We start from the raw sequence: 13,129 nt of genomic DNA on the forward strand, positions 1-13,129 counted from the left end.
ACTGGGAGTAAGGTTAAAAGAGATATACTTAATTACAATGGATTTCCAGATTGATGATAGAAAATAAGAGATAATGTAAAGAAACAATAACAAGTCCGACAGCATTACTAGATTGACAATAATACATTTATATAGTAAATAGATCAGCCATAACAGTATGCCCATAGGCAAATAAAAACTACCACCAGTTAAAAGGGTTACCTAAGTGAACCTTCTGATTTATCCCTGGACAATATCTATTAATACATTTATAAAGTAAAAAGACCATAATCTTAGTCATAATAAAGTGATTATAGGCAAATTAAAATTGCTACCAGCTGAATTTTTGAAGATATCGTTGCCTTTTTGAAACATCTGGTATCTAATATAAATCTATTTATACCAAAATTACTTGTTTGAAGGCCGCATACAAGAAGTCCCGATAGTGAGCGAAATGGTGTTGTTCAGGTTAGATATAGAGTACAGAGAGGGCAATGAAGACAAACACTATCTTCAATTAGATAACCACACAGGGAGGCAGGACTATCAGTTAAACGAGTCAGAATCTAAGTTAGTCACAGAGTTTCTAAGTTGATATAATGTTAAGCTTTTAGCGCCATAGTAATTGAAGATATCAGCACATAAAACTTGTAAATAGAGATTATTACGATGTGAAAAAGCCTTCTTTAAAGTTTTGATAGATGTTACAGAAGGAAACATACAGACAGGATCGTCCAATTCTGCTGTAAGAGAAGGGAACTCTCACTATATAAACGTGTTCTGGATATGGTAATCAAAACATCTATTGTGTCGAAAATTGTAATTATCAATGGTATCAGTATATGGTTGTAGCAAGTCATGTATATAGGAAGGACACTTTTGATTATATATCTTTGAGAATTAATATTCCGATGATTTCTTACTCCGAGTGGAGCAATACCTCTATACAAATATTGTAACTAGTACCCACTCTTAAACCCGTTATCATACCTGTATTTTCAAGTTGGATCGACTTCAGGACATTTCATTCTACTAGAGTACAGTTAGCCCAGACAATGTTAGCATACTCTAACACTGGCCATATAAATATAGTATAATTTATCTCTAAAATATTTCTATCATTCGTGAATTTCAGCATTCTTAAGATGTTGATCTTTTTGTTCTTTTCTTCGTGGTGTAGTTGAGGACATTACTCCTGTCAAAAACATTTTGAAAACACGCGAGAAATACTTCGCGGAACGTTTTGTATTGTCTTTAGTGATGCTGAAAGGTATGTTGTTGTTGTCCGTGTGACATTGACAACAGCTCACGTCAGTCACCTTGTTTCGCACTTTGAATAGTTTAGTCCATGACCATATACGTGACATCTGTGTGACAGACATCACCGCTCGACTCTGAACACCAGTTTAAACAGCTCTGATCCAGGAAACCCCTGCTCGTGTTTACCATAATCATACTTTCAGTTACTTGTGTTACCTGTATGTAGAAACGATCTAACATACCATTTCTGTTATAAATTTCAACACTGTTTACACAATCGATAATATGAGCCTAACACAGGGAAACATAGACTGAATCCCTACAACAAAAGTTCAAAGTTCACCTGCTATAGGTTTCCCAGGGAAACCTTAAACAAAAACAGGACATATCAACTTACCCTCAAGTAAAGCAATACATGAAGAGGAAATTTCACTCCTCGCCTCGGATGAAATAATGAAACTATCAAACAGAATATGGATATACATTCATTCAACTAAAACTGGAAATACCGACTTCTGAAAACATCCGTTATAACAAATTAGGACATATCGATGTAAAATTTAAATCTCGCATTCGAATACAAATGGGAAACACGAACTTTCATTCAAAATACTTTATTTTACAATGTAAATTGTAGTATACAATATGATACGTGCGTTTACAGTGTACTGTGGTGGCACACGTAATACTATGGTGGTGTACGATGTTATGTGTTGGTACACGGTGTTATGTGGTGGTACACGATATAATATGGTGGTACACGATATGATGTAGTGGTACAAGATATGATTTAGTGGTACACGATGTAATGTGGTGGTACACTGTGTAATGTGGTGATACATGAAGTGATGTGGTGGTACACGATATTATGTGGTGGTACACAATGTTATGTGGTTGTTTACTATGTTATGTGGTGGTACACGATGTTATGTGGTGGTACACGATATGATGTAGTGGTACAAGATATGATTTAGTGGTACACGATGTAATGTGGTGGTACACTGTGTAATGTGGTGATACATGAAGTGATGTGGTGGTACACAATGTAATGTGGTGGTACATGATGTAATGTGGTGGTACATGATGTTATGTGGTGGTACATGATGTAATGTGGTGGTACACGATGTAATGTGGTGGTACACGATGTAATGTGGTGGTACACGATGTTATAGGGTGGTACATGATGTTATGTTGTGGTACACAATGTAATGTGGTGGTACATGATGTAATGTGGTGGTACACGATGTTATGTGGTGGTACACAATGTTATGTGGTTGTTTACTATGTTATGTGGTGGTACACGATGTTATGTGGTGGTACACGATGTAATGTGGTGGTACACGATGTTATGTGGTGGTACATGATGTAATGTGGTGGTACACGATGTTATAGGGTGGTACATGATGTTATGTTGTGGTACACAATGTAATGTGGTGGTACATGATGTAATGTGGTGGTACATGATGTTATGTGGTGGTACATGATGTAATGTGGTGGTACACGATGTAATGTGGTGGTACACGATGTTATGTGGTGGTACACGATGTTATAGGGTGGTACATGATGTTATGTTGTGGTACACAATGTAATGTGGTGGTACATGATGTTATGTGGTGGTACATGATGTAATGTGGTGGTACACGATGTTATGTGGTGGTACACAATGTAATGTGGTGATACACGATGTAATGTGGTGGTACACGATGTTATGTTGTGGTACACAATGTAATGTGGTGGTACATGATGTAATGTGGCGGTACACGATATTATGTGGTGGTAAACAATGTGATGCGGCGGTATATGTGTTATTTTATTCAATGTATAATTGTCATAATACATCATTTGGTGGTATACAATATAATGTTATACAATGAAGTGTGTTGATTAACAGTGTAATACAATGTAGTGTTGTCGAATACAGTGAGGTGTATCGGTATACAATGTGTTAAAGGGAGCGTCCGCAAACATACACTGATACCGACAACAGACCTCACCCTGTAACGTATACTAACGATGGTGTATTGCTGTCAACACATGTGTGGTACTGCTCATCAGTACTTGGCGGTAATCATTACCGGAGCCTGGTAGTGGATGGGGTTTTGTCTCCTAATTGTTGGTCGGCAATCCGGCCATGGCAGGTCCCCGTTTATCAGATGATGATGATGATGATGATGGTTTCTCGTCTCCATGACTCTTGCCGTGCGTTGTCCAATCGACTGGAGTCGATTCTCTTGCGACGTGAGGAGGTGCTCCCCACATGGGCTGGAGTCGTCTGGGGATACAATAATCTATAATTTTGAAGACGACTCCTTGGCGTAATGGTTTCTGTCGTCTTCCGATGATCCATGGCAGGACTTCCGGTGGGGAAGGGGGTCCTATCATCTGTGTCCTGCCCAATCACCAGACTGTCCTTCTATGTGTTCTAAATTTTAGATCAGGAGCAATTTAGAAGTCTTTGTGTAATGTTTTAAAATAATGATACGAAGGCCGAATGAAGTTATTAATTATAAGGGCTCATAGGTAGGAGGATCTATCACTGTGCAGCCCTTTTTATACCCCAGCCCCCTAGTTCAATATGCGACCTGCACCCCTGCATCTCATACCCAATCTGAGTGGCCAAATCTATGGCATATGCGTAGTGAGGTTAGAACGTCTTCCGGCAGCCTATCAGGATCCAGTCGTCTCGGAAGTACCCCAAATCTCTCCCAGAGTGTATTGCGGTACCCCAATTACAAATTACACCTGCTCTCGCCATTTCAAGATTCTTGAAAAAGATCTTTGTGTAAAATAATATATCAAAGTATATAAGAAATAAGTCTTTCATTATTTTTCTGTTTTGTTATTTGTATGATAATTTTGAAAATAGATGTTTGTTCGTCTGGAAAATGGCTACATTAGTTTATAAGGTTATAAACGTTATGGCTTATATCGCAGAAGATTCACTCCGAGTTAGCCGTCGTGTTTACATTTTGTACTTTCACTTTTCAACTACCGACGTGTTCTTGAGGTACATGTTGATATATTGTGATGTCAGTGATAACTGATGGTAATTTGCCTACAATATTAGCTTATATCCTCTTAGAAAAGACAAAAGATGTTTTTATGCTGATCAATAGCATACAAAAGTCTACAGCTGTGTCGTTCGTTAGTGCAGTCAAGGGTGCTGGCGTAGTTTTGCACGACATCCAACATACTCCGAATGTCTAGCCCTACCGTACCGTTGGTTACAAATAAAGAATGTTATCATTAAAGAGACCCACAGTGATAACAGTATAACGACTGATACAGATAGAACCATAGTTAGGCTAGTGACCTGTTTTCCCACAAATGTAATTTTATAAAAAATAATAATAATAATGTTGTCGTGACACACAGTGAAAAGTTATGCAACATAGTTTAGGTTTATGAAAATGTGTACATACAATACTGTATTTCTACTGAACTCTGTACAAATAAAATACTTTATTTTTGTTAATTGGGAAACTAGATTCCCTTGTAACGACCAAAACAGTAATTATGGTGTTGTAATGGTCTTGTAACAAGCTTTAGTATCAAGTCCACTACTCGTCTCAGCAACACGACTCCATCAAGAGGGCTAAGTCATATTGATTGAAATGTACCAAACACGTAGCAGTTACATTTATACATCATTTGTTTACCACTTTAATGACGAGGCAGATCGCGTGATTATGCCATCGCCTTATATGGCTTATTGGAAGGGTTTGTAGAATGCACGCGTATTCCTGAAAATCACAGCTGTCCGTGATTAAAAGACATCCGGCTGTCCATTCCGGCTGACACCGAGATATACTGTGTTCACTGTCTGTGATGTGTCATACCCACAACGTTTTCATTAATTCTATTGTATCAAACTCGTGATTTTTAATATGGTTAAAATCAATTTCCCTCGAAGCGAAATAACTGAGACTTGCTAAGTGTGTTTTTCTTTTTACTTTTGGTACAAGCACGGTGTTGTCGACACCTGTCCTTTGTCAGGCGTCAGATTCCATTTTCAGCAGATACGGTTTACACATATCGAGTGCATATGACAATATTGTTTATTACGATAACTATGGTGATCGCGCGTCAACAGCCTGATTCTCACGAGTGTCAGAAAATGTAAATTCCAGCAGCATTCAAAGTAAAGCCCCTGTAAGACATAGAACTACAGTAGAACTCAGAATTTAATAACATCTGTAAACGTTTTCGTATGGCGATTAATGTGAAAGCTTTGCGGAAAATCACCTTATTTTCATTCAAGTACACAGATTTTATTTGAGGTAAATAAAGTATTTTTATCTGAATAGCTTCACACCGGAGCACCACTTGCCCTCGATGCCACGCCGATCTGAATCAAGAATTCGAAAATGTAGTCTCTAACACTTGCCAATAACTACTGTACCTTGTCATTAACCAGAGTCTTTGAAAACATTTTCACTGCCAAAACTTTTTTGATTATCATTTCAACATATTTCATTGTCAGGATAATGTAAACAACGGAAGCCCTCTCTATCATATTGGGTAAGGGACAAAGTCTATGAAAGTGTCCAATGTGGATGCAATTTGATATGTATTGGCTTACAGAAAGATCCATGTGGATGTGTATTAACTAACTGAAGGATGCACGTGGATGTGTATTAACTAACTGAAGGATGCACGTGGATGTGTATTAACTAACTGAAGGATGCACGTGGATGTGTATTAACTAACTGAAGGATGCACGTGGATGTGTATTAACTAACTGAAGGATGCACGTGGATGTGTATTAACTAACTGAAGGATGCACGTGGATGTGTATTAACTAACTGAAGGATGCACGTGGATGTATATTAACTAACTGAAGGATGCACGTGGATGTGTATTAACTAACTGAAAGATCCATGTTGATGTATATTAACTAACTGAAGGATGCACGTGGATGTGTATTAACTAACTGAAAGATCCATGTTGATGTATATTAACTAACTGAAGGATGCACGTGGATGTGTATTAACTAACTGAAGGATGCATGTGGATGTATATTAACTAACTGAAGGATGCACGTGGATGTGTATTAACTAACTGAAGGATGCGTGTGGATGTGTATTGAGAAAATGAAGGAAGGATGTGGATGTGTATTGAGTAAATGAAGAATGCGTGTGGATGTGTATTGAGTAAATGAAGGATGCGTGTGGATGTGTATTGAGTAAATGATGGAAGCATGTTGATGTGTATTGAGTAAATGATGGATGCATGTGGATGTGTATTGAGTAAATGAAGGATGCATGAGGATGTGTATTGAGTAACTGAAAGATGCATGTGGATGTGTATTAAGTAAATGAGGGATGTGTGTTAATTTGTATTGAGTAAATGAAGGATGCATGTGGATGTGTATTGAGTAAAAGAAAGATGCACGTGGATGTGTATTGAGTAAATGATGGATGCATGTGGATGTGTATTGAGTAACTGAAAGATGCATGTGGATGTGTATTGAGTAAATGAGAGATATGTGTTAATGTGTATTGAGGAAATGAAGGATGCATGTGGATGTGTATTGAGTAACTGAACGATGCATGTGGATGTGTATTGAGTAAATGAAGGATGCACGTGGATGTGTATTGAGTAAATGAAGGATGTGTGTTAATTTGTATTATGTAAATGAAGGATGCACGTGGGTGTGTATTGAGTAAATGAAGGATGCTTGTGGATGTGTATTTAGTAAATGAAGGATGCGTGTAGATGTGTATTGAGTAAATGAAGGATGTACGTGGGTGTGTATTGAGTAAATTAAGGATGCACGTGGGTGTGTATTGAGTAAATTAAGGATGCATGAGGATGTGTATTTAGTAAATGAAGGATGCATGTGGATGTGTATTGAGTAAATGAAGGATGCGTGTTAATGTGTATTGAGTAAATGAAGGATGCATGTGGATGTGTATTGAGTAAATGAAGGGTGTTTGTAAATGTGTATTGAGTAAATGAAGGATGCTTGTTGATGTGTATTGAGTAAATGAAGGATGTGTGTTAATGTGTATTGAGTAAATGAAGGATGCATGAGGATGTGTATTGAGTAAATGAAGGATGCGTGTGGATGTGTATTGAGTAAATGAAGGATGCATGTGGATGTGTATTGAGTAAATGAAAGATGCATGTGGATGTGTATTGAGTAAATGAAGGATGCGTGTGGATGTGTATTGAGTAACTAAAAGATGCTTGTGGATGTGTTTAATGAAGGATGCATGTGGATGTGTATTGAGTAAATGAAAGATGCATGTGGATGTGTATTGAGTAAATGAAAGATGCATGAGGATGTGTATTTAGTAAATGAAGGATGCATGAGGATGTGTATTTAGTAAATGAAGGATGCTTGTGGATGTGTATTGAGTAAATTAAGGATAGATGTGGATGCTTATGGAGTAAATGAAGGGTGTTTGTGAATGTGTATTGAGTAAATGAAGGGTGTTTGTGAATGTGTATTGAGTAAATGAAGGATGCGTGTTGATGTGTTTTGAGTAAATGAAGGATGCGTGTGGATGTGTATTGAATAAATGAAAGATGCATGTGGATGTGTATTGAGTAACTGATACTGAATGTAGGTATATATTGGCCGACTTGAGAATTCTTGTTGAAGTGTATTGGCCTACTGATAATGCATTTTGCAGTGTATTTGCAAACTGGAAGATGCATACGTTGCGTATAAGCTTATTCGAGATAGCACATTGGTGTTTATTGGTTAACTGAAGGATACACTTTCTCTGAAGGATGTATGTTCATGACTATTTGCTATCAGAAGGATGCATGATGCATGTTCATTTGTATTACAAACTGGAGGATGCATGTTCATGTGTATTACAAACTGAAGGCTGCATGTTCATGTGGATTACAAACTGAAGGCTGCATGTTCATGTATATTACAAACTGAAGGCTGCATGTTCATGTGGATTACAAACTGAAGGCTGCATGTTCATGTGTATTACAAACTGGAGGATGCATGTTCATGTGTATTACAAACTGAAGGCTGCATGTTCATGTGTATTACAAACTTGAGGCTGCATGTTCATGTGTATTACAAACTGAAGGATGCATGTTCATGTGTATTACAAACTGAAGGCTGCATGTTCATGTGTATTACAAACTGGAGGATGCATGTTCATGTGTATTACAAACTTGAGGCTGCATGTTCATGTGTATTACAAATTGAAGGCTGCATGTTCATGTGTATTACACACTGGAGGATGCATGTTCGTGTGTATTACAAACTGAAGGCTGCGTGTTCATGTGTATTACAAACTGGAGGATGCATGTTCATGTGTATTACAAACTGAAGGCTGCATGATGCATGTTCATGTGTATTACAAACTGAAGGCTGCATGTTCATGTGTATTACAAACTTGAGGCTGCATGTTCATGTGTATTACAAACTGGAGGATGCATGTTCATGTGTATTACAAATTGAAGACTGCATGTTCATGTGTATTACACACTGGAGGATGCATGTTCGTGTGTATTACAAACTGAAGGCTGCATGTTCATGTGTATTACAAATTGGAGGATGCATGTTCATGTGTATTACAAATTGGAGGATGCATGTTCATGTGTATTACAAATTGGAGGATGCATGTTCATGTGTATTACAAACTGGAGGATGCATGTTCATGTGTATTACAAACTGGAGGATGCATGTTCATGTGTACTGGCTACTTGAAGAATGCATGTTAATAACTATTGGTATCTAAAGGATGCATGTTGATTATGTATCCACACGTATCGCTATACTTCTGGAGGTCAACAGGCTTCAAATTTAAATATGTATATGGATTCTAGATAGTAATATACAAAGTACAAAGGTGTAACAAAAAGCGAGAACGGTAGTGTAAATTAAGGTGTCTCGATAATCTGTTCTGGTGATGGACGCCGAAGGCCTTTTACAAGGGACAAAAACCATCCTACTTTGTTGCGTGAAAGATGGTGATTAAAATATCAAAAGTGTTTTATAAAAATCACGGTACGTCGTACACTGCAGCCACTTAACGTGTATGTGATCGCAGAAGAAAACAATCGTGTCACATTCTGAGGAAAGGTGTGTACCGGTACATCTGAGCCCCAAAATAAAAAACCTATTGTTGATTAAAAATTTTACTGTCAAAAAATTGAAATGAATGTTTATATACATGTTTAAATGTATATATATATATATTACTGGGGCTTGGCCAAACTGTATTCGTATTGGTTTTCTAGAGGTCAAAGTGTCGACATCTGATTTTGTCGGGTCAGCCAGATATTAGCATTTAGCGATGCAATCATCTGTCATTTCAATTATCAGATAAAAAACTTCATAATAATCATCCATACCTAACAAACCAATCGAATATTTAAACCCATCATAGACAACATCTAGACACATTCAACTCTGATAACTATAGACAACATCTAGACACTTTCAACTCTGATAGATATAGACAAAATCTAGACACTTTCAACTCTGATAGATATAGACAAAATCTAGACACTTTCAACTCTAATAACCATAGACAAATTCTAGACACTTTCAACTCTGATAGATATAGACAAAATCTAGACACTTTCAACTCTGATAGATATAGACAAAATCTAGACACTTTCAACTCTTTCAGTTTTAACTATAACCATAGACACTTTCAACTCCCATAACAAAAATAGTTTTAACTATAGACAAAAAAATCTACACTAACTTAGACAAAATCTAGAACTTTCAACTCCATAATAATAACCATAGACAAAATCTAGACACTTTCAGTTTTAACTATAGACAACATCTAGACACTTTCAACTCCAATAACTATAGACAACATCTAGACACTTTCAACTCTAATAACTATAGACAAAATCTGCAAATTTTCAACTCCAATAACTATAGACAAAATCTAGACACTTTCAACTCTGATAACTATAGACAAAATCTAGACACTTTCAACTCTGATAGATATAGACAACACCTAGACACTTTCAGCTCTGATAGATATAGACAACACCTAGACACTTTCAACTCTGATAGATATAGACAAAATCTAGACACTTTCAACTCTAATAACCATAGACAAAATCTAGACACTTTCAGTTTTAACTATAGACAACATCTAGACACTTTCAACTCCCATAACTATAGACAACATCTAGACACTTTCAACTCCAATAACTATAGACAACATCTAGACACTTTGAACTCCAATAACTATAGACAAAATCTAGACACTTTCTACTCTGATAACTATAGAGAAAATATAGACACCTACAACTCCAATTACTATTGACAAAATCTAGACACTTTCAACTCCAATAACTATAGACAAAATCTAGACACTTTCAACTCTAATAACTATAGACAAAATCTAGACACTTTCAGTTCTAACTATAGACAAAATCTAGACACTTTCAACTCTAATAACTATAGACAAAATCTAGACACTTTCAGTTCTAACTATAGACAAAATCTAGCAACTCTAATAACTATAGACAAAATCTAGACACTTTCAGTTTTAACTATAGACAACATCTAGACACTTTCAACTCCAATAACTATAGACAACATCTAGACACTTTCAACTCCAATAACTATAGACAAAATCTGCAAATTTTCAACTCCAATAACTATAGACAAAATCTAGACACTTTCAACTCTGATAACTATAGACAAAATCTAGACACTTTCAACTCTGATAGATATAGACAACACCTAGACACTTTTTCAGCTCTGATAGATATAGACAACACCTAGACACTTTCAACTCTGATAGATATAGACAAAATCTAGACACTTTCAACTCTAATAACCATAGACAAAATCTAGACACTTTCAGTTTTAACTATAGACAACATCTAGACACTTTCAACTCCCATAACTATAGACAACATCTAGACACTTTCAACTCCAATAACTATAGACAACATCTAGACACTTTCAACTCCAATAACTATAGACAAAATCTAGACACTTTCTACTCTGATAACTATAGAGAAAATATAGACACCTACAACTCCAATTACTATTGACAAAATCTAGACACTTTCAACTCCAATAACTATAGACAAAATCTAGACACTTTCAACTCTAATAACTATAGACAAAATCTAGACACTTTCAGTTCTAACTATAGACAAAATCTAGCAACTCTAATAACTATAGACAAAATCTAGACACTTTCTACTCTGATAACTATACAAAATCTAGACACTTTCAACTCTGTTAACTATAGACAAAATCTAGACACTTTCTACTCTGATAACTATAGACAAAATCTAGACACTTTCTACTCTGATAACTATACAAAATCTAGACACTTTCAACTCTGTTAACTATAGACAAAATCTAGACACTTTCAGTTCTAACTATAGACAAAATCTAGTAACTCTAATAACTATAGACAAAATCTAGACACTTTCAACTCCAATAACTATAGACAAAATCTAGACACTTTCAGTTCTAACTATAGACAAAATCTAGTAACTCTAATAACTATAGACAAAATCTAGACACTTTCAACTCCAATAACTATAGACAAAATCTAGACACTTTCAACTCTGATAACTATAGACTACATATAGACACTTTCAACTCTGATAACTATAGACAACACCTAGACACTTTCAACTCTGATAACTATAGACAACACCTAGACACTTTCACCTCCAATAACTATAGACAAAATCTAGACACTTTCAACTCCAATAACTATAGACAAAATCTAGACATTTTCAACTCCAATAACGATAGACAAAATCTAGACACTTTAAACTCTGATAACTATAGACAAAATCTAGACACTTTCAACTTCAATAACTATAGAAAACATCTAGACATTTTCAACCCCAATAACTATAGACAAAATCAAGACACTTTCAACTCTGATAACTATAGACAAATCTAGACACTTTCAAATCTGACAGATATAGACAAAATCTAGACACTTTCAAATCTAATAACTATTGACAACATTTAGACACTTTCTACTCTAATAACTATATACTTATAAAATGGTTCTCATATTTGTTTCCTTCACTCTTGAATTTGACAGACTGTGACAAGATATTCACTGAATCGTACATGATTGTAACTCTCAGTAAAATAAGTTAACTAATGGTAGTTAATCTATGTGATATAAGCAACGATTTAGTAATTACATCTACATACCCATAATAGGAATTCTAAATAGAAGTCTACTTACCAAAAATGAAGTAGGCAACTCCGACACACTGGAATTCCCACGCGGAAAACAGTCCTACTGCGGAGTCCGTAGGGGAAGGCATTTTGGAGGGTTGTTAAACCTCCGTGGATATCAAACACTCAGAGACACAATGGTGAGATTCGATAGAAATGCCGCCTTGCGTTCGAAGAATGTTCTGATTAATGTACGCACTTCCGAAGTTTCAGAAATGGTAATAGATTTTCGATTACCTAAATACAGAGAAAACAGCAGTGAAGATGTCGGTTGTGTAATAAGCTATCTTTACGTTGCGGGTGTTACAAACTAGTCGGTACTGAAACGTCGCTGGGATGTGACAGACTAGTCGCTTCCAGCAAGTTTATTAAGTCACATGCACATGCACATGTTGAGCGTATCTTGGCCTTGACAGACGGCTTCAGTAGCTGAAGCTGTATTCCCGCTGCGGCAGCAATGCTCGGGATCACGTTGGACCGACTGTTGCTATCTTGCCTACAGCTCTCAATCAGTATTTTAGAAAGTGACATTCAGCGACACTTACACCTATTCTATAGACAATTTCACAACTTAGGTATCGATTTTTCTCGCGTGTTCATTATCACAGTCGGACACAAATTTGTCACGCGTGCACGACTTTTGATTATGGTAGTAAGCAAACGGATTATTAAAGTGTTATTACATACTCAATATTTTAGAGTGAAACAATTAACTGT

The 13,129-nt window shown here is 36.2% G+C and overlaps 1 protein-coding gene across 1 annotated transcript in view; it reads right to left on the minus strand.

Annotated features, from left to right (window-relative positions):
• The window catches only part of LOC132555032 (visual pigment-like receptor peropsin), a 31,167-nt gene extending 18,666 nt beyond the window's left edge, over nucleotides 1-12,501 (minus strand). Inside the window, exon 1 of the mRNA XM_060219369.1 lies at nucleotides 12,420-12,501. Within this exon, the coding sequence (XP_060075352.1) occupies nucleotides 12,420-12,501 (82 nt within the window). The remainder of the gene's footprint in view (nucleotides 1-12,419) is intronic.
• Nucleotides 12,502-13,129: the final 628 nt, after the last annotated feature.

The sequence above is a fragment of the Ylistrum balloti genome, unplaced genomic scaffold (assembly GCF_031769215.1).
Source record: "Ylistrum balloti isolate Yb309-2 unplaced genomic scaffold, AGI_CSIRO_Ybal_v1 Utg370450, whole genome shotgun sequence".
Classification (NCBI taxonomy): domain Eukaryota; kingdom Metazoa; phylum Mollusca; class Bivalvia; order Pectinida; family Pectinidae; genus Ylistrum; species Ylistrum balloti.